The 23,288-nt window shown below is 38.3% G+C and overlaps 1 protein-coding gene across 5 annotated transcripts in view; it reads left to right on the forward strand.

Moving 5' to 3' along the window:
• Window positions 1-23,288, forward strand: part of LRRC69 (leucine rich repeat containing 69) — a 75,787-nt gene that overhangs the window by 29,879 nt on the left and 22,620 nt on the right. For 3 of the 5 annotated variants that reach the window (XR_014055775.1, XR_014055776.1, XM_081496853.1), the window contains exons 6-8: window positions 6,368-6,469; window positions 10,962-11,141; window positions 18,496-18,611. Coding sequence is in view for 3 of the 5 variants with exons in the window: in XM_081496853.1 (XP_081352979.1) it covers window positions 6,368-6,469; window positions 10,962-11,141; window positions 18,496-18,606 (393 nt within the window). In the remaining 2 variants the exon portion in view is untranslated. The remainder of the gene's footprint in view (window positions 1-6,367; window positions 6,470-10,961; window positions 11,142-18,495; window positions 18,612-23,288) is intronic. The other 2 variants (XM_081496852.1, XM_081496855.1) reach the window with 2 other exon arrangements.

Here is a 23,288-nt window from a genome sequence, read left to right on the forward strand (position 1 = left end):
CCCTCAGAGATATTTAATACAGCTTATCATTTTAACCATTTTTAAGTGTATAGTTCTAAGTCACTATATATATATTCATGTTGTTGCAGCACCATTATCACCACCTATCTCCAGAAGTTTTCTATCCATTTCCTGCTCCCTCTAGCCCCTGGCAACCAGCATTCTACTTCTTGTCTCTAAGAATTTGAGTACTCTGGGAATCTCATATAAATAGGATCATACCATGTTTGTCCTTTTATGACTGGCGTATTTCACTTAGTATAATGTCTCCACAGTCCATCTACGTTATAGCTTGTGTCAGGTTTTCTTTTTTATGGCTGAATAATACTCCATTATATGTAATGTATATGCATTAAATGTATATACATTTTGTATTTTCATTCATCTGCCCATGGACAGTTGGATTGCTTGCTCTTTTTGGCTATTGAGAATAGTGCTGCTGTGACTATGGACTTACAAATGTCTGCTCAAGTCCTTGCTTTCACTTCTTTTGGGCATATATCCTGCAGTGGAATTGCAGAGTCATATTCCATACTTTATTTTTTTTTAAGGAATTGCCAAACTGTTTTCCAAAAACATGCAGTTTTGAATGTTTAATAAGCATTGGATGTTAATACTGACCCTGCAAATCCTACAGAATTTTATTCGTCCTGCTACACGATATTATCCATGTCTCAGTATGACTCTTCTTCTGCCCTATGATACCTGCCTTGATTGCCAAAGCCACCCATGTCTTCTCTGGCACCTCTGTGGTTTGTATGTACCACAAAATAGAATAATACTTTTCAAGTCGGTCTTCTCAATAGACTGTAATCTTCCAAAGGAAAACAGTACTCTTTTTTACCTTTATACCAGCAGAGTCTTGAATTTCAATCGAATGCATGTGTGCTAAGTCACTTCTGTCATGTCTGACTCTTTGTGACCCCGTGGACAGTAGCCTGCCAGGCTCCTCTGTCCATGGGAAATCTCTAGGCAAGAATACTGGAGTGGGTTGGCATGGCAACCCACAGGATCTTTCTGTCCAAGGGATTGAACCCGTGTCTCTTACTATCTCCTGCACTGACAGGTGGACCACTAGACTACCTGAGAAGCCTTTGAATTGAATAAATATTTGTTAAACATATAAATAAAAATAATTTTCTTTAACTATATTCAGTATTTGAGTTAGTAGTACCATGAATTCAAAGTTCCTTCTATAGTGATACTGTCATTACAATTTTGCTGTTTTAAGAAAACACCAGCCCATTAATTTAGGGTAATTTTGAAAGAATATGACTTAGTGTTGCATTTGGAGCACCTATTTCAGAATATTCTGGAAGCATTGAAGTAAGATATTCTGTGAATTCATCTGAGGTTTGGTCCAACTAGTTCAAATGAATAGAATTTTCCACGTTTGAGAGATAAGGCCACTATTGTGGTAAATGATGAACACAGAGGATGAACCAACCCTAGGCCATTCAGGTATGACCCAAATCAAGTCCCTTATGGTTATTCAGAGAAAGTGACATAGATTCAGCCTGATAGAGTGTTTGAAGAACTATGGATGGTGGTTTATAACATTGTACAGGATATGATGATTGAAGTCATCCCCAAGAAAAAGAAATGCAAGAAGGCAAAATGTTTGTCTGAGGAGGCATTACAAAGAGCTGAGAAAAGAAGTGAAAGGCAATGGAGAAAGGGAAAGATATACTCCACTGAATGCAGAGTTCCAAAGACTAGCAAGGCGAGATAAGAAAGCCTTAAGTGACTAATGCAAAGAAATAGAGGAAAACAATAGAATGGGAAAGACTAGAAGTCTCTGCAAAAAATTAGAGATATCAAGGGAAGATTTCATACAAAAATGGGCACCAAAAAAAAAAAAATGGGCACAATAAAAGACAGAAACGGCATGGGCCTAACAGAAGCAGAAGAGATTAAAAAGAGGTGGCAAGAATACACAGAACAACTGTACAAAAAAGGTTTAATGACCCAGATAACCATGATGGTGTGGTCACTCACCTAGAGCCAGACGTCCTGGAGTGTGAAGTCCAGTGGACCTTAGGAAGCATTACTATGAACAAAGCTAGTGGAGGTGATGGAATTCCAGTACAGCTATTTCAAATCTTAAAAGATGCTATTAAACTGCTGCACTCAATATGCCAGCTAGTTTAAAAACTCACTAGTGGCCATAGGACTGGAAAAAGTTAGTTTTCTTTCCAATCCCAAAGAAGGATAATGCCAAAGAATGTTCAAACTACCATACAGTTGAGCTCATTTCACATGTTAGCAAAGTAATACTCAAAAGCCTTCAAGCTAGGCTTCAACAGTACGTGAACCAAAAACTTCCAGATGTACTAGCTGGATTTAGAAAAGGCAGAGAAACCAGAGATCAAATTGCCAACATCTGTTGGATCATAGAAAAAGCAAGAGAGTTCCAGAAAAACATCTGCTTCTGCTTCATTGATTATAATAAAGCCTTTGTGTGGATCACAATAAACAGTGGAAAATTTTTAAAGAGATGGGAATACCAGACCACTTTACAGGCCTCCTGTGAAACCTGTGTGCAGGTCAAGAAGCAACAGTTAGAACAGGACATGGAACAAAGGACTGGTTCAAAATTGAGAAAGGAGTATGTCCAGACTGTGTATTGTCACTCGGCTTACTTTAACTATATGCAGAGCACATCGTGTGAAATTCTGAGCTGGATGAAGCTCAGGCTGGAATCAAGATTACCGGGAGAAATATCATTAACCTCAGATATGCAGATGACACGACCCTTATGGCAGAAAATGAAGAGGAACTAAAGAGCCTCTTGATGAGGGTGAAAGAGGAGAGTGAAAAAGCTGGCTTAAAACTCAACATTCAAAAACGAAGATCATGGTATCCATTCCCATCACTTCATGGCAAATAGATGCGGAAAAATAGAAACAGAGACAGACTTTATTTTCTTGGGCTCCAATATCAATGTGCACGGTGACTGCAGCCATGAAATTAAAAGACACTAGTTCCTTGGAAACGCTGGGCTGGAAGAAACACAAGCTGGAATCAAGATTGCCGGGAGAAATATCAATAACTTCAGATATGCAGATGACACCACCCTTATGGCAGAAAGTGAAGAAGAACTAAAGAGCCTCTTGATGAAAGTGAAAGAGGAGAGTCAAAAAGTTGGCTTAAAGCTCAACGTTCAGAAAACTAAGATCATGGCATCTGGTCCCATCACTTCATGGGCAATAGATGGGGAAACAGTGGAAACAGTGGCAGAATTTATTTTTGGGGGCTCCAAAATCACTGCTGATGGTGATTGCAGCCATGAAATTAAAAGACGCTTACTCCTTGGAAAGAAAGTTATGACCAATCTAGATAGCATATTTAAAAGCAGAGACATTACTTTGCCAACAAAGGTTCGTCTAGTCAAGGCTATGGTTTTTCCAGTGGTCATGTATGGATGTGAGAGTTGGATGGTGAAGAAAGCTGAGCGCCGAAGAATTGATGCTTTTGAACTGTGGTGTTGGAGAAGACTCTTGAGAGTCCCTTGGACTGCAAGAAGATCCAACCAGTCTATCCTAAAGGAGATCAGTCCTGGGTGTTCATTGGAAGGTCTGTTGTTGAAGCTGAAACTCCAGTACTTTGGCCACCTCATGCAAAGAGCTGACTCATTGGAAAAGACCCTGATGCTGGGAAGGATTGGGGGTGGGAGGAGAAGGGAACGACAGAGGATGAGATGGTTGGATGGCATCACCAACTCGATGGACATGGGTTTGGGTAGACTCCAGGAGTTGTTGATGGACAGGGAGGCCTGACGTGCTGCAATTCATGGAGTCGCAAAGAGTCGGACACGACTGAGTGACTGAACTGAACTGAACTTTCCTCCAGCTGCAAATCCCCTTTCTAGATAAGAGGGTCAGTGAATGTTTATAACCTCGTACCTGTAAACTAAGGTTTTTCAACTTCAACACCATCTTGGGCCTGATAATTCTTTGTTGCAGGGGCTGCCCTGTGTATTCTAGGATGTTTCTCAGCATCCCTAATATTTACTAAACAGATGCCAGTAATGCTGCCTCTCCCCAACTCGTAACGATGAAAAATATCTGTAGACCCCTGAGGGGGAGGGGAGGGGAGGGACAAAATTGTTCCAGTTGAGATTAAAGTCGTGACAGTGTTTGTTCAAGCAGGCCTATGCAAAGAGCCTCTGAACAGCTATAACAGTATTTTATTAGCAGGTGAGACTATGCTTTTGGAGTGAGGACACTAGCAAAGAATATTGTTGCATTAAAAAGTTAGACTGACAGGAAGGGCTTCTCAGCTGGCGCTAGTGGTAAAGAAAACCCACCTTCCAATGCAGGTAGACGTAAGAGACACAGGTTTGATCCCTGAGTCAGGAAGATACCCCGGAGGAGGGCAAGGCAACTTATTCTTGCCTGGAGAATCCCATGGACAGAGGAGCTGGCAGACTGCAGTCCATAGGGTCAAACAGAGTCAGACACTGCTGGAGTGACTTAGCACGTGTGCACTGACAGGAAAGCCAGCAGTGCCTGTGGAAATAGGGTACTGAAAAGTGCTGCCGTGGGGAATGCTCAGAATGGACCCTGAGACACTGTGTGACTTCAGGTTGCTGAAATTTACCTGCTGCAAAACACATGCTAGTGACCTTCACTATTAATTAATTTCCTTTCATTAATTTCTTTCTGATATATTGTGTGTAGTAAGTTAGCGAGCTGGATAACTCATTACCATGTTTAATGGAAGAATAATGACAGGATTTGAAGGAAGAGAAAAATGACCCCTAAAGAAAAATATAGGCTCTTTGGACCATGGTCAGCTTTGAAATGAGGTTCACATCTGTTAATGCTTTTGCATATACCAAGATACTCAAGTTTGTATCAGTTTTTTATAAAAAGACTGAGTTTAAGTATAAATAATAGAATGTTATTCTCCAGGACCAGAAGGAAGGAAGGGTGATTCCATTAAGCACAGGAAGTGCTCTTTTCTTTTCCGCACACCCAACACTTACTTGGGGCTACCATTGGATTCAGCTCTCTGGGTTGCTCCTTGTTGATGGATACCAGAGAAAACTGAATTAAGAAAGTCAGAATGTCTAAAGGTGATTCCAACGAGGTCTTGAACCCTGTATTTTATTTTAAAATCTTGTCTATGTTGTAGAAATTTCATGAGACTTTTGAGACCTAATGACATGCTGCCCTGGATAGATGTATTAAAATCAATTATTTTTTTTAACCCTGGGCTGAAATCAAGGAAATATCTGTAATTCTTTCATAAGTGTGAAGTGCAGTGGTGTAATGGCACTACTCATCCTGGCTCACAAGAGTCAGTTTTCCACATCTCTTCCCAACTCTGTGTTCAGTGACTGGAATCAGCCATTGTAGGAGTATTGACACCTTTGAATCAAAACATGCCACCAATCAGGGCTTTTTTTCCTTTCCAAAGAACCGTTTTATCTGCACACCACTGAAGACAGGTCTTATTTTCCCTATTTCACAGTTGAATCTAAGGCTCCGAAAAGTAAATCCCTATATTAGTTTAACTTTGAAAACCACATGAGTTCTTGAGAGTCAAAGCATAATATTAGTATAAGAGAATTCCCTATTTTTCTGTGCAAAGGGTAGAATCCAGCTGAATTTAGATTTTCTTCAGAGAAGATTTAATACCTTGTGAATTGTACATTTTCTTTTTTTTTAATTTCATTGTGTACAACAGGTAAATCAACTGTACTTCAATAAAATGAGAATTTTTTGATATATCTCTATTTCCCTTGCCTTCCTCCCTGATCATAAATGAGTGAATCATAAGACAGTATGTGACCCCTAGATGTTGGTGTGTATTAGAGTGTTATTTTTCATCGTGCACGAGTGCGTGCTAAGTCGCTTCAGTCGTATCAGACTGTGCAGTCCTATGGACTGTAGCCCTCCAGGCTTCCCTGTCCATGAGGATTCTCCAGGCAAGAATACTGGAGTGGGTTGCTCTGCCGTCCTCCAGAGATTTTTCATCATACTTGGTTCCTAACAAACATATAAGTTGCAAACTGTTCCCAGCATTTGATTAATTAACCCTTATTCTATTAGTAACCAGCTCTATGATCCTGAACAAGTTTTCTCAGCTGTCTAGTTTGGGGGATGCCACCAATGACCTCTAAAGGTCATGTTACCATCCTTGGTAACATGAAGATTCTTATGCTTCTAATAACTTGAGTATGCCTTGCTGTTAAAATACTAATGTGGAATATAGATCTTAAATAAAGTAATATTTTTTAAAAATATTGATAAATATTTAATTATTTTAAATTTTAAAAAGTCCAGTTTTATTGATGATGAAGGCTCTGAAGTGAAGTTTATTTTGATGTGTAATGAAGTTTTTATTTTGTTTTTGAAAGTTTCAAGATTTGAAGCTGAGGGAGTTCTACTGTGAGGGAAACCCACTGTTCCTGAAGCAGCCAGTGAGTGCTATAAAACAGGAGGACGTCTGGAGTTTACAGGTGAAGCCTTATGTCATTCACACAGGTCTTCAAGCTAAAGCCATGATTTAAGTTTTAAAGAGTTTTCTTCTAAAGCATTCTTACCAAGCCAGCAAATGATTAATACAACCATAAGCCATTGGCATTGTGGACCCTAGTCATAATCTTTTTGACTTGCTTGCAGAATCCAATGTAATCCTATCTGATTTCCAGAGTGACCACATTCAGAGACATTTTGAACATTTTGTTGGATCAAAAGAGAGGAATTTGTGTTCGCTTTAGTGTCCAGGTATTTTTTCAGTATTATCTAAAGATATATATGGTTTGTTCTTACTGGGGTCTTTTGCCTCTTCCATCCCCTTGTCATTTATCCCCATTCCTAGGGGATGAAAGAATATGATCCAGAAATTGTGTTTCCTTTAGTCAAACAAGTTGATAATATTAAAAGAAGGAATAGGGAAGTCTATTAGAGGACTGGCTGTGTTTATCTTTTGGTGATAGACACATCGAAGAGTGCAGATTTCACCACACTGAGTATGAGTCTCTATTGTGAATGTGGATTTCTCAGGTCCTTTTAGCTGAACATGCAGAATTGTCTTAAAACTTTCAAGTATTGGGAAGGGTTCAAGTTTCCTGACTATAGGAAACAACCAACATTGTTAATACAGATGAGCGAGGAAGAAAATATTAGTTATAATGCCATGTGTGTTAGTCACTCAGTTGTATCCAACTCTGCGATACCATGGACTGTAGCCCACCAAGCTCCTCAGTCCATGAAATTCTCCAGGCAAGAGTACTGGAGTGGATTGACATTTCATTCTCCAGGGGATCTTTCCAACCCAGGGATTGAACCCAGGTCTCTTGCATTGCAGGCAGATTCTTTACCATCTGATCTGCCAGTTGAAAAAATTATTATAAAAGTAATACAAGCTTATTTAGAGAAATCAGGAAAAAGGCAATAAAAATTGATAAAAATACTCAAAAATCCAGTGTGCACAGATACAATCACTGTTCTGACATTTATTTTGCTAGAACTTTTCATAATTCCAGTAGTTTTTGATATCAGAGCTTTGTTCAAACTGTATACTATTTAGATACTTCGTGTTTTACTCAAAATACTGTGACTATTTTTCCAGTCAGTAAAAAATAAGTCCATGACACCTTTTTTGATGATTACATAATAATATTCTGATATATGATTATACCAGAATATTTTAAGCTACTTTCCTACTGTTGGCTGTTTAGATATTAATGATCTTAAAACTTTTTGGCCTTTATAAACAAGGCTGTCCTGTTCTCATGTCTGTATTATCCCTGTGGATGAAATCACTAAGCCAAAGGACTTTCATCTTTTCAAGGCTGATGAACTCTTTTCCAATTCTCTTCCAGAGACTCAATCTATATTTCCATAAACAGTATTATTTCCCTCTCTTATGTGAATAAAAACTTATTTGAAGTTTAATTATAAATGATTTTAAAATTGAAGTGTTAAATTTGTTTCATTCCTCATAACCTAATAGTTCTCCTTGAGTCAAACATTTCAGAACAATGGTAATAAAATAACACTGATAGTAATAATAAAAATATTAACAGACAACTAATACTTATTATACTTACCATGAGCAAGGCATTGTTCTAAGCACTTAATGGAAATGAACTAATTTAGTCCTCCATTAACCCTCAAAAAGAAGACACCATTATTATTCCTCTTTTATAGATAAATTGAGCCTTGGAGAAGTTAATTAACTTGTCCAAGTTCACAGGGCTAGTAAGTTTTTGAATGCTGATGCCATTCTAAGCAATTGACCTCCAGACTCCATGCTGCAATATTGCCTCATAAAGGGGCTGTCAGAAGTGAGGGAAAAGGGAAACAAAGGTAGTCTCTTGCTGGAAGAAATTCTGGTTTGTGGAGGGGACTGGATAAGCAGTTAACCCAAGGTGGCAGGGGTTTTACCGGGAGCCCTTGAGAGCAAGAATGTTACCTTGAGACTGGGACCCCAGTGCAGGGTGAGAGAACAGTTCTTCCCTCTCATTTTGAAAACTTTAAGGACCCAGGAGCACAACAATTTGGGGGTTTTGTTTTGTTTATTTAGTTGAAGCAATGATTTTTACTTATATAAATGATTGGTTGTTTTTGAGAGTATCTCTAAGAATTTTTCTTAGAAAGGTGACAAGTTTACTATAATTTTATAATTATACTTAAAGTAAAAGTCATTTCTATTGGATATTTGGTTACTATTATAACATTATTGATTAAACTACTTGGACTTTCAAAAACTATAGGGATTTGTTTCAGGATATTCCTTGGTTAAGATTTTTAAAGACTTTTCCTTGCCTCAGAGATTTGTGACCTAAAATTTAATATTGATAACTATATTATAACAAAATATTAACCAGGGTATACTCTGTCAGCAGATGCTAGACAGAGTTTTACCTGTATTATATAATTTAATTCTCTGAACTCTGTGTGGTAGGGTTGGAATCAAAATTCCGATTTTATAGGTGAGGTATTCCAAATCAGCAAATTTCAGGACTTGCCAAATGGAGTCACACTAGTAAGTCATAGAGCCGCATGACCTGCACTTATTTACGCGTCTGACTCTGACTCAGGACCTTTGCTCTTGATGCTGTGTTTCAGTGCCTGTCATACAGTAACAACTGATCATACGACAGTTCCAAAGTTCATCATTCCTTCTGATTCACATTTGTTTTTATGTTTTATAATTTTTAATATTTATATATAAATATATGTAAGGATAGCAACAATTCCAAGTGCAACAAACATGATTGGTTCCAGAAATCACAAATGGAAAATGTCAGCTATGTGAACTGTTGTTCAGTTGCTAAGTCATGTCTGACTTTTTGTGACCCCATGAACTGTAACACATCAGGCTCCTCCGTCCTCTGCAGTCTCCCAGAATTTGCTCAAATGCACATCCATTGAGTTGGTGATGGTATCTAACCGTCTCATCCTTTGCTGCCCCCTTCTCCTTTGCCTTCAATCTCTCCCCATCATCAGTGTCTTTTTCATGGGACCTATTCATTGGTCGCGTGTATTTCAGCAAACTCTTCTACCGTCTGCTATTTTGGGTCTGAATTCTTCTCTATTTTCTGTGGCTTTATAGTGAAACTAGCCGTTGAATTCTGGTAGCTAAAACTTACCTCTAAAGTCACCATTTCATTTAGAATCACAAGCTATGTTCTGTGTAAGTAGTTAGAGGGGAGTGATAATAGACATTGAATTTAGGAGTCCTGTTATATTAGTGTGAAAGAGCAATTCTTTCAGAAAGGATGACTTCATCATGTAGCCATCCCAGAGAATAAGCTGAAGTTATGTAGGAGGTTATGCTCTGAAGGATCAGGCAGTTACGGAACCCACGCTCAGGCCTGTTTCTGTACAGAGGCAGCGTTCCCAGATGTTTGCTGAGTGTAACGGATAGAGTAATTAGGAACAGGGAGACAGAGATTTATAAAATTTGTAATTATTTTTAAAGATTTTAATTGGGATAGATGAGTGAAAGGTTATGTTTGTATGTATATATTTATGTATGTATGTTTGTATCTCCACACGGACTGTCTTAATACCACTGAGAAATCTTTCACTTTGGCCAAAAAAAGGTCTTACACACTATTAAAAATTCATGCAGTGTTTTTGTAAAATTTACATAGAACTTCATGCTCTTGGTACAAGAGGGGCAATTAGTGGAGTGAATCAAATGTTTATTTTGTTTTCTTGGTCAGTGAAGATATAATTATGTATTTTATATTTTTTTATTTTAAGATGGTGATATTGTCATAGTGACCATCCTCACCACCTATTTTATTGTTTAATAATGTTATTATCTAAAGTGTAGTTGCTGTATGTATTTATGTGGATAGGTTTAATACATACTGAATTCAAAGATTTGATTAATAGAAATCAATACTCTTTACTAATTTGGCTCAATTCAGGTACTCAGTTTAGTAGATAACTTAGTCTAGTACCTCTCAAACTTTAACATACATACAGAATACCTGGGGAACCTTGTTAAATTGTGGATTCTAGCTCAATAAATCTGAAGTGCACCTAAATCTGAATTTCTAATAAGCTTCTAGGTGATACAGATTCTACTGATTATCTGCAGCTTAAGTAGTAAGAATTTAGACCTTAGTAAATATGACAGACTCAGTTTTTGAGTCTAGTCTGAATATTTGTAGAGGCCTTGCCTATTGTGATGAGAGGTACAAAATTTGAACCTACACTGTAATAATGTAAATTTATTATAATCTGAATTCCTATATGTCAGAGACAGAAATATAACAATGGAAGTAACTTGCTTTTTGTATATGCTGAAAACTAAACTTACAATGCCAGTTATTGACAATATAATTTATTATATATACCATGGAAAACTAATTTAACAGGAACTGTGAGGAATAAGCCAAAAATATAAATTAGTGAAATGGGAATCAATGTAATACAAAACAGTTATTTTGAGAATAATCTGAGGAACCATATTCTTTTTTAATCTAGGAAATAACATCAAGATTTATAATGAATCAGCTAGCAGAAAAGAATCCTTTCCTAATGAAAGCCATAAAATGGTACCCACAGGCCAGGAGCATAATCTCTCAGGGAAGAAAGTGTGCAATATGTGGGAAGTTCTTTTTAACCATATGGCTGGAATGTGTTGAGTTTTTTCCTCCATCAAAGGTAAATGGTGTGTTTTGTATGAATATGAACATAAGACCGCCTCTTATTCTTTGTCCTTGTCTAAGTTGACCAATATGAACTACATTTGTATCTAAGAATTGACATCTATGATGATATAATGGGTTTTTCACCAGTTTTATTGATTTATAATTGATAGATAATATAGTATATATTTAAGGTGTACAACATGTTAATTTGATACATTTATAAATGCAAAATGACTACCGCCACAGTTATCACCTACATCTCCATCCTGTCACATAGTCATCATTTTTTATTTTTGTGTTGAGAACACTTAAGATCCACTTTCTTAGCAACATTCAAATATATGATACATATGTAATATGTATTATAATATATATGTATATGACTAATATATATCATATATATGTATGATGCATATGTATACATATATATAATAAGCATGATACATGTATATTATATTAGCTATAATCACCATGCTGTACATTAGACCCTCTAACTTAATCTTATAACTGAAAATTTGTACACTTTTGACCACTATCTCCCCATTTCTCCCAACCCATAACCTCAGGTAACTACCACTTTACTATTTCTCTAAGTTTGTCTTGTTTATATTCCACATATAAATTATTGTGCAGTATTTAGTTTTTCTCTGTCTGATTTATTTCACTTAGTGTAATTCCCTCAGTGTCCATCCAAGTTGTCATGAATGGCAGGATTTCCTTATTTTCCGTGGCTGAACAACATTCAGTTGTGTATAGATACACACCACATCTTCTTTATCCATTCATCTGTTAACAGACATGCATAGGTTTTTCTATATCCTGGCTATTGTGACTAATGCTGCAGTGAACATGAGAGTGCAGATATCTCTATGAGGTCCTGATTTCAGTTTCCCTGGATATGTAATAAAGTGGAATTGCTGGATCTTATGGTAGTTCTATTTTTAATTTTTTGAGTGACCTACATACTCTTTTCCATAGTGGCTATACAAATTTGCATTTCCACCAACAGTGCATGCAGTTCAGTTCAGCCGCTCAGTTGTGTCCGACTCTTTGCAACCCCATGGACTGCAGCACGCCAGGCCTCCCTGTCCATCACCAACTCCCAGAGTTTACTCAAACTCGTATCCATTGAGTCGGTGATGCCATCCAACCATCTCATCCTCTGTCATCGCCTTCTCCTCCTGCCCTCAATCTTTCCCAGCATTGGGGTCTTTTCTAATGAGTCAGCTCTTTGCATCAGGTGGCCAAAGTATTGGAGTTTCAGCTTCAACCTCAGTCCTTCCAATGAACACCAGGACTGATTTCTTTTAGGATGGACTGGTTGGATCTCCTGGCAGTCCAAGGGACTCTCAAGAGTCTTCTCCAACACCACAGTTCAAAAGCATCAATTCTTCGGCACTCAGCTTTCTTTATAGTCCAACTCTCACATCCATACATGACTACTGGAAAAACCATAGCCTTGGCTAGATGGACTTTGTCAGCAAAGTAATGTCTCTGCTTTTTAATAAGCTGTCTAGGTTGGTCATAACTTTTCTTTCAAGGAGCAAGCGTCTTTTAATTCCATGGCTGCAATCACCATCTGCAGTGATTTTGGAGCCCCCCAAAATAAAGTCAGCCACTGTTTCCACTGTTTCCCCATCTATTTCCCATGAAGTGATGGGACCAGATGCCATGATCTTAGTTTTCTGAATGTTGAGTTTTAAGCCAACTTTTTCACTCTCCTCTTTCACTTTCATCAAGAGGCTCTTTAGTTCTTCTTCACTTTCTGCCATAAGGGTGTTGTCATCTGCATAGCTGAGGTTATTGCTGTTTCTCTCGGCAATCTTGATTCCAGCTTGTGCTTCCTCTAGCCCATCATTTCTCATGATGTACTCTGCATATAAGTTAAATAAGCAGGGTGGGAATATACAACCTTGACGTACTCCTTTCTAGGGAGGCAGATCAAATGGTCTGGTATTCCCATCTCTTTAATAATTTTCCACAGTTAGTTGTGATCCCCACAGTCAAAAGCTTTAGTGTAGTCAGTGAACCAGAAGTAGATATTTTTCTGGAATTCTCTTGCTTTTTCTATGATCCAGTGGATGTTGGCAATTTGATCTCTGGTTCCTCTGCCTTTTCTAAATGCAGCTTGAACATCTGCAAGTTCTTGGTTCACATGCTATTGATTTTGAGCATTACTTTGTTAGCATGTGTAATGAATGCAATTGTGCGGTAGTTTGAACATTCTTTGTCATTGCCCTTCTTTGGAATTGAAATGAAAATTCACCTTTTCCAGTCCTGTGGCCACTGCTGTGTTTTCCAAATTTGCTAGTATATTGAGTGCAGCGTCTTAACGGCATCATCTTTTGGGATTTGAAATAGTTCAGCTAGAATTCCATCACCTCCATTAGCTTTGCAGTGATGCTTCCTAAGGCCCACTTGACTTCGTACCCCCAGATGTCTGGCTCTAGGTGAGTGATCACACCATCGTGGTTATCTGGGTCATTAAGATCTTTTTTGTATAGTTCTTCCCTGGTTGCTCAGCTGGTAAAGAATCTGCCTGCAATGCGGAAGACCTGGGTTTGATCCCTGGTTGGGAAGATCCCCTGGAGAAGGGAATGGCTACCCACTCCAGTATTCTGGCTTGGAGAATTCCATGGACTGTATAGTCCATGGGGTAGCAAAGAATCAGACATGACTGAGAGACTTTCACTTCACTGTGTATTCTTGCCACGTCTTCTTAGTATCTCTTCTTCTGTTGGGTCATATTGTTTCTGTCCTTTATTGTACCCACCTTTGCATGAAATGTTCCCTTGATATCTCTAATTTTCTTGAAGAGATCTCTAGTCTTTCCTATTATATTGGAAAAGGGGACACAATCACAAATGGGCCTTGTTCTTGATATAAAATCTAGAAATAACCAAATATCAAATTGTAATGCTTTTATTCATGTGAATGTGAAATTATGCCATAATTATTTTATGAATTAGTGAGATGAGGATTGGAAAATAGTTGATGAAAAATTTTTCTGAATCTCAAATATTAACTTTTACCATAATTCATTCAGATTCCTTTGACTTTTTCATGTGTTATAGCTCTTGCTATCTGAATTTTGTTAGTCCTCAGCATTTACAGAATTATCATTAACTTCAAGTAATTGATACCGAAGTATTAACTACTAAGGATATAATGCTTCAAAGCAACAACAAAAATTTATCCTTTTTAGTTACCACCAACTTGGGTCATAACATCTATGTTGATAGTACTTGTTACTACCAATGAAATAGTCTCATAAAATTCTTTCCAAATACTGCATTCCAAATAGTGCCCAAGATATGCATTCAGTGTTTTCATTTTGTATATTTACGTTAATTGAACTTAATATTTTCCTAGATTCCTTTAAAGTTCAAGAGTTTAGAAAAAAAAAAAAGAGTTTAGGGAGGGAATAGTTTGGAATATGAACTCTCAGTCCTGTATTGAATGATGTAATGTAATTAGGGCTTCCTTCAAAAGAGTCTCAATTGAGTAGGTTTCACTACACATGAGTGAAAAAAGCTGATCTACTTTATGAAAATAATGAAAATTTCAGTCTTAATTCCTTTTTTATAACAAGCTGTCAGTAATGAAACATAAGATTACATTGAATAATTTTACTCATTACACATAGAGCAAAATCCTACTTTGCAATAAAAAGTTATTATTGTTTATATACCACTGACATTCATTTATGAAACTGATCATTTCAACCAGTCAGCTGTGAAAATGAATGTTAGTTTTAAAACATTTATACAGTGGTTAGTTAATTTAAAGTAAATTACACACTTAGGCGATCAGAGATATCACATTTCTAATTCTAAATAATCATGACAGTAATATATATTTATTCAGAAAATTGAAATGGCATGAATGTTCCTTATCACTTTATTTGGAAAGCAGTAAAACAATTAGAGTATAGATGATCTCACCATTCATGGCCCACAGCCTTGTTGTGGCAAAGGGGCTTGCATAACTCAGTGAAACTATGAATCATGCCGTGCAGGCCCACCAAAGATGGATGGGTGAAGAGTTCTGATAAAATGTGGCTCACTGCAGAAGAAAATGGCAGCCCACTCCAGGATTCCTGCCTGGAGAACCCCATGGACAGTATGAAAAGGCAAAAGGCTATGACCCTGGAGGCCGAGCCCTCCCCTCCGCTCCCCAGGTCGGAAGGTGTGCAATGTGCTACTGGGGAAGAGCAGAGGGCAGTCACTAACAACTTTGGAAAGAGTGAAGAGGCTGGGCCAAAGCGGAAATGGCGCTCAGCTGTGACTGTGTTTGGTGGTGAAAGTAACATCTGATGCAGTAAAGAACAATATTGTATAGCAACTTGGAATGTTAGGTCCATGAATCAAGGTAAATTGGATGGAGTCAAGCAGGAGATGGCAAAATTGAACATCGACATCTTAGGAATCAGTGAACTAAAACAGATGGGAATGGGTGAATTTAATTCAGATGACCATTTTATCCACTACTGTTGGCAAGAATCCCTTAGAAGAAATGGAGTAGTCCTCACAGTCAACCAGAGTCCAAAATGCAGTACTTGGGTGCAGTCTTAAAAATGACAGAATCATCTTGTTTTTTTTCCAAGGCAAACCATTTAGCATCACAGTAATCCAAGTCTGTGCCCCAACTACTGATGCTGAAGAAGCCGACCAGTTCTAAGAAGACCTACAAGGTCTTCTAGAGCTCACACCAAAAAAAAGATGTCCTTTTCATTATAGGGGATTGGAATGCAAAAGTAGGAAGTCATGAGATACCCAGAATAGCAAGCAAATTTGGCCTTAGAGTACAAAATGAAGCTGGGCAAAGGCTAACATTTTTATCAAGAGAATACGCTAGCAACAGCATGCACCGTCTTCCAAAAACACAATAGATAACTCTACATGGATATAAATGGTCAATACCAAAATCAAATTGATTATGTTCTTTGCAACCAAAGATGGAGAAGCTCTATAACATCATAAAAACAAGACCTGGCTGACTGTGATCATGACTAAAATTCACGGTTAAATAGAAGAACGTAGGGAAAACCACTAAGCCATCCAGGAATGACCTAAATCAAAGCACTCAATATGTCAGAATATTGGAAAACCCAGAAGTGGCCACAGGACTGGGAAAGGTCAGTTTTCATTCCAATCCCAAAGAAGGACAATGCTAAAGAAGTTTCAAACTACAATTGCGCTCATCTCACATGCTGGCAAGGTTATGCTCAAAATCCTTCAAGGTTGGCTTCAGCAGTATATGAAACAGGAAATTGCAGATATAAAAGCTGGGTTTTGAAGAGGTAGAGAAACCAGAGATCAAATTGCCAATTTTTGTTGCATCATGGAGAAAACAAGGGAATTCAAAAAAAACATCTACTTCTGCTTCATTGACTCTGCTAAAGCCTTTGACTGTGTGGATCACAACAAACAGAAAAATTCTTCAAGAGATGGGAGTACCAGACCACCTTACCTGCCTCCTGAGAGACCTGTATGTGGGTCAAGAAGCAACAGTTCTCTCAATTGTGCCTTCTGGCTGTGGAGGGAGAGCTTCCTTCTCTCAACAGATTCAGGGAAAGCTTTGGGGCTGATGATTGTTGGTTTTCTTGGAAGCTCTTGGGTCATATGCTTACATGGTTATGGTAGTGGGATCAGTTGCCCCCTCTCTTTTGTAACATTTGCACTGAAATTGGAGAATGGGTAGTTCCTTAAAGGAACAGGTGGGCTTTTGTGCCAACAGGTGGGAAATGGATGCTGACAGATAAAAAATAAGATTCCCATTAGGGAATTTCAGTCATGTTTCCTGGTTGACCACATAAATTTCTAGGAAATAAGTCAGATTTGTAGAGATTCCAATTTTCACCCTCATCAAAAATATTTTATCATTAGAATAGTGCCATGCATTCTCTGAGCCTTTGGCTCTTCATTGATTTATCATCAAGGTTGAAAGGTTATTACTCTCTTGAGGGTGGATTAATAGCTGTATTTAGGTGCTTTGACCTTTAAATAGGCCCAGGGTGTTCTTTTATGGAAGAGTGAACAGAACAGTAATGAAATCTCTTACTGTGGATTGTGATAATGATAACCCAGTGGGTTGGTTAATGATAAAACTAAGCAGCGTTATCAACCAATTAAACTTTGACTCTGTTTTGGACTCTCTCACTGAGAGCTGTGTTGACTTCAGAAGTTGTTTATAAAACATATAAATGGTAAGCTTTGAGGTTGCCATTATTTCAAATATAGTGGTCAGAACATGTACACTAAGTGGTCAATACTTTGGCCACCTGATATGAAGAATTGACTCATTTGAAAAGACCCTGGTGCTGTGAAAGATTGAAGGTGGGAGGAGAAGGGCTTGACAGAGGATGAGATGGCTGGATGGCATCACCGACTCAATGGACATGAGTTTGAGTAAATTCTGGGAGTTGGTGATGGACAGGGAGGCCTGTCTGCTGCAGTCCATGGGGCTGCAAAGAGTTGGATATGACTGAATGACTGAACTGAACTGAATTGAAGTCATCAGAACATGTATACCAACTTAGTGTATATGTTCTAAAATTCCTTATTTGTACATTTAGAAGTAACACAAGAGATATTGTAAGTACGAAAACTTAAGTCATATATTGGTCAACTTGCCTGGAACCCAGCCTTTGAAAATGTTAATGAACATTGCAGACAATAAGCAGAGTATTAGGAAGATTAATTTCCCTGAGAAATGGATGTTAGGTAAAACTGAGATGTGTATTGAAGTGTTCAGTTAGTCTCTGTTTATTGATCAGTTTAACATCCCTGTAGATCAGAATCAGGTTTTTGTGGATTCTGTATCATTTTTTTGCCTTCATCCCAGACACTTTACAACTAGGCAATACAATAATATCTTTGGATAAAAGCCTAGATAATCTTTTATCATTTGAATTTTATTAAGTGTTGAGTATGCCCTTCTTAGGGCTTCACTGGGCAGGCAGTAAAGAATCCTCCTGCAATGAAGAAGACCCGGGTTCCATCCCTGGGTTGGGAAGATCCCCGGGAGAAGGCAATGGCAACCCTCTCCAGGATTCTTGCCTGGAGAGTCCCATGGACAGAGGATCCTGGTGGGCTGCAGTCCACGGGGTTGCAGAGAGTCAGACACAACTGAGCAACTCAGCACAGCACACAGCAGCGTGCCCTTGTTAACTGGTTCAGTTTGTTGTGTGTGTGGGAAAAGAGCAAAGCAAGCATGAATAGTTTAGTATATACTTTAGAAATCAATCTGAAATCTCTGAGAAAGCTAATATTCATTTTATTTACTTAAAATATTTAAAATAATGTAAATGTTTAAAATATTTATTGAGTAGTGCCTTAATTTTATTTTTAATCTTTACTTTTTAGAAGTGGAAAATAAGCAGAAATCTACAGCTGGTACCTCTTCGAATATTAATTTGTTCTTATAAATGTTTTTATCAACGTGACCCTACCGTCTTTGGAATTGCTCAGGTGTAGAGCAGGTAAGCAGCTCATTTAGAGCCTCACATGACTTACCCATGAGCTCTGCACACATAGTCAGATTGTGCCCGGCTTATGATACCCTGCTCTTTGTCAATACCTTAAGTAAAGGAAGAAAAGAAAAGTAAAAGACCAGTTTAAGCACTACAGTCTACCTTTAGATTGCTTAGACTCAAGTGTGCTAAAAAATAAAATAAAAAATAGAAAAATCAGTGTGTGTGACAATTGAGTGTCATTTTTTTCCTGTCATTTTATTTTGATGGGGTCAAGTATTTATTTTATGGGTATTTTGCAAGTGAAAGAGAATCACTTTTTAGTGCTGGATAGTTCAATTATGATTTCAGTTGAGTTCTTATTTTCTAAGAGGCACTAACATCTTTCTTTTTCTTTCTTTTATTAAGGTAACATTGGTTTATAACGTTATGTAAGTTTCATATATTCAACATTATATTTCAGCTTCTGTATGCACTACCAGAAGTTTAGTTTCCATTCACTGCTATATGGTTAATCCCCTTTATCCATTTTGCCCTCCTCCACCCCACTTCCCTTCTGGTTATCACTAATATGTTCTCCGTATCTGTGTATTTGTTTTTGTTTTGCTTGTTTGTTTTGTTTTATATTCCACGTATAAGTGAAATCATATGATATTCGTCTTTCTCTTATTTCATTTAGTGTAATCCCCTCAAGGTCCATCCCTGTTGTAGCAAATGGCAATATTGCATCTTATTTTTTTTTGACTGAGTAGTATTATATAATATCCCATATCTTCATCCATTCATCATTCATGAACGCTTAGGTTGTTCCCATATCTTTGCTATTTGTAAATAATGCTGCAGTGAACATAGGGGGCATATGTCTTTTCAATTCAGTGTTTTTATATTCTTCAGATAAATATACAGAAGTAGAATAGCTGGATCATTAATAGTTCTATTTTTAATTTAAAAACATTTTTATTGAGGTATAATTGATTTATAATATTTTTAGTTTCAGTTCAGTCACTCAGTCATGTCTGACTCTTTGTGACCCCGTGGACTGCAGCACGCCAGGCCTCCCTGTCCATCACCAACTCCCAGAGTTTACTCAGATTCATGTCCATTGAGTCGGTGATGCCATCCAACCATCTCATCCTCTTTCATCCCCTTCTCCTCCCACCTTTAATCTTTCCCAGCATCAGGGTCTTTTCCAATGAATCAACTCTTTGCATCAGGTGGCCAAAGTATTGGAGTTTCAGCTTCAGCATCAGTCCTTCCAATGAATATTCAGGACTGATTTCCTTTAGGATAGACTGGTTGGATCTCCTTGCAGTCCAAGGGACTCTCAAGAGTGTTTGAGCGTCTCCTGTGGAGGTATGGGTTGGCAGTGAATTGCCACAGGGACAGGGGCTCTGGGTGCAGCAGACTTGGGTATGGCATAAGCCCTCTTGAATGAGGTTGCCGTTAACCCCACCATAGAGCCACCAGAACTTACATAGGACTGGGAAATAATCTCTTGGAGGGCACAAACAGAACCTTGTGCACCAGGACCCAGGAGAAAGGAGCAGTGACCCCAGAAGAGACTGACCCAGACTTGCTGTGAGTGTCCTGGTGTCTCCGGCAGAGGTATGGGTTGGCAGTGGCCTGCTGCAAGATTGAGGGCACTGAATGTAGCAGTGCATGCATGGGATCCTTTGAAGGAGGTCGCCATTGTCTTCATTACCTCCACCATAGTTTGGCCCCAGGTAAATAACAGAGAGGGAACACAGCTCCACCCATAAAAACAGAAATTGGGTTAAAGATTTACTGAGCATGGCCTTGCCCATCAGAACAAGATCCAGTTTCCACCACAGTCAGTCTCTCCCATCAGGAAGCTTCCATAAGCCTCTTATCCTTATCCATCAGAGGGAAGACAGACTGAAAAACACAATCATGGAAAACTAACCAATCTGATCACATGGATCACAGCCTTGTCTAACTCAATGAAACTAAGCCATGCTGTGTAGGGCCACCCAAGACAGACAGGTCATGGTGGAGAGTTCTGACAAAACGTGGTCCACTGGAGAAGTGAATGGCAAACTACTTCAGTATTGCCTTGAGAACCCCATGAACAGTATGAAAAGGCAAAAAGATAGGACACTGAAAGATGAACTCCCCAGGTGGATAGGTGCCCAATATGCTACTGGACATCAGTGGAGAAATAACTCCAGAAAGAATGAAGAGATGGAGCCAAAGCAAAAACAACACCCAGTTGTGGATGTGACTGGTGATAGAAGCAACGTTTGATGCTGTAAAGAGCAATATTGCATAGGAACCTGGAATGTTAGGTCCATGAATCAATGCAAATTGGAAGTGGTCAAACAGGAGATGGCAAGAGGGAATGTCAACATTTTAGAAATCAGCGAACTAAAATAGGCTGGAATGGGTGAATTTAACTCAGATGACCATTGTATCTACTACTGTGGGCAAGAATCCCTTAGAAGAAATGGAGTAGCCATAATAGTCAACAGAGACTGAAATGCAGTATTTGGATGCAATCTCAAAAATGACAGAATGATCTCTGTTCATTTCCAAGGCAAGCCATTCAGTATCAAAGTCTATGCCCTGACAGTAATGCTGAAGAAGCTGAAGTTGAACGGTTCTATGAAGACCTACAAGACCTTCTAAAACTAACACCTAAAAAATGTGTCCGTTTCATTGTCAGTTTTAGGTGTACGGTAAAGTGAATCTATTATACAAATACATATATCCACTCTTTTTTAGATTCTTTTCCCCTATAAGCCATTACAGAGTCCTGAGTAGAGTTTCTTGTGCTATACAATAGGTCCTTATTAGTTATCTATTTCATACATATGCCATTCCCAGCAACACGAATGCAGCTAGAGAGTCTCATACTGAGTGAAGTAAGTCAGGCAGAGAAAGACAAATAACACTGATGTCACTTATATGTGGAAACTAAAAAAAGGCTACACATGAACTTGTAAACACATACATATTCTTAAAAACTAAAATAGAGTTACAGATGTAGAAAATAAACTTATGGTTATGGAGTGTAAAGGGTGGGGGGAGCATGTAAATTGGAAGATTGGATCGACACATACATATTTTTAATTTTTTGAGGAACCTCCATACTGTTTTCCAGAGAAGGAAATGGCAACCCACTCCAGTATTGCCTGGAAAATCCCATGGATGGAGGAGCCTGGTGGGCTACAGTCCATGGGGTCACAAAGAGTCGGACATGACTGAGTGACTTCAATTCACTTCATACTGTTTTCCACAGCGGCTGCACCAATTTACTTTCCCACCAACGGTGTGTGAGGGTTCCTTTTTCTCCACATCCTTGCCAGTGACTGTTGTTTTTTGCCTTTTTGGTAGTATCCATTCTAATGGGTAGGAGGTGATATCTCACGGTTTTGATTTCCCTAATAATTAGTGATGTCGAACATCTTTTCGTATGCCTGTTGGTCTTCTGTATGTCTTCCTTGGAAAAATGTCTATTCAGATCCTCTGCCCATTTTTGAATCAGGCTTTTTGTTGTTGAGTTTGATGAGTTCTTTACATATTTTGGATATTAATGCCTTATTTGATATTTGATTTGCAAGTATCTTCTCCTGTTGGAAGCTGTCTTTTCTTGGTGTTGATGGTTTCCTTTGCTGTGCAAAAGCATGTTAGTTTGATGTGGTGGTGGTGGTTTAGTTGCTACGTCGTGGCCAGCTCCTGTGACCCCATGGACTGTAGCCCGCCAGGCTCCTCTGTCCGTGGGCTTCTCCGGGCAGGAACACTGGGAATTCATTCTTGTTTTTGTCTCCTTTCCCTGAAGAGACATATCTAGAAAGATATTGCTAAGACCAGTGTCACAGAGGGTAATGTCTGTGTTTTTTCGAGGAGTTTTATGATTTCAGGTTTTACATTCAAGTCTTTAAAGCTGATTTTTTGTGTATGATATAAGATAATGGTCTATTTTCGTTCTTTTGTATGTGGCTGTTCAGTTTTCCCAGTACCATTTATTGAAGAGACTATCCTTTCTCCATTGTGTGTTCTTTGCTCCTTTGTTGTAAATTAACTGTCCATATATGTGTGGATTTATTTCTGAGCTCTCAAGTCTGTTTCACCGATCTGTGTATATTTTTCTGTCACTACCATGATATTTTGATTCCTTTAGCTTTGAAGTACAATATGAAATCAGGACTGTGATACCACCGTCTTCTATTTCTTAAGGATACTAATGTCCTCTTGACTAAGATCACAGCTTCATTCCACTTAAAAATGAGTAGAAGCTGAAAACCCAGGCTTAGTTACTCCTAACATCACTTTGTTCTTGCTTTTAAAGCTTTTCAATTTTTTTTTCTGCAAGAAAACCATGGGAAGTAGCGCTGGGATGAGAATCTGACTCCTTTTTTCTGTGGGACAACAGAAAAGTAAAGGGGAAAGTTACGAAAATGTGTAGTACAGTTTGTATAGATGAGAGCTTTTTGGAAGTGTGGTTCTGTCCAGCAGCATCCACAGCACTTGAAAACTTGTTGGAAGTGCAAATTATCTGTCCCCACCCTGAACCACTGAATCAGAAACCAGGAGAGTATAGTACAGTAGTCTATGATTGCAAGCTCCTCCAGGTGACTTTGATGCGCACACTTATATGAGACCCCAGGGACAGACTAAGATAAATTTGCTGTGGGTTAAGAAAAGCAAGAAATTTAATTATAATCT

Source organism: Giraffa tippelskirchi, chromosome 6 (genome assembly GCF_054371585.1).
Source record: "Giraffa tippelskirchi isolate mGirTip1 chromosome 6, T2T-mGirTip1v1.2.pri, whole genome shotgun sequence".
In the NCBI taxonomy this organism is placed as follows: domain Eukaryota; kingdom Metazoa; phylum Chordata; class Mammalia; order Artiodactyla; family Giraffidae; genus Giraffa; species Giraffa tippelskirchi.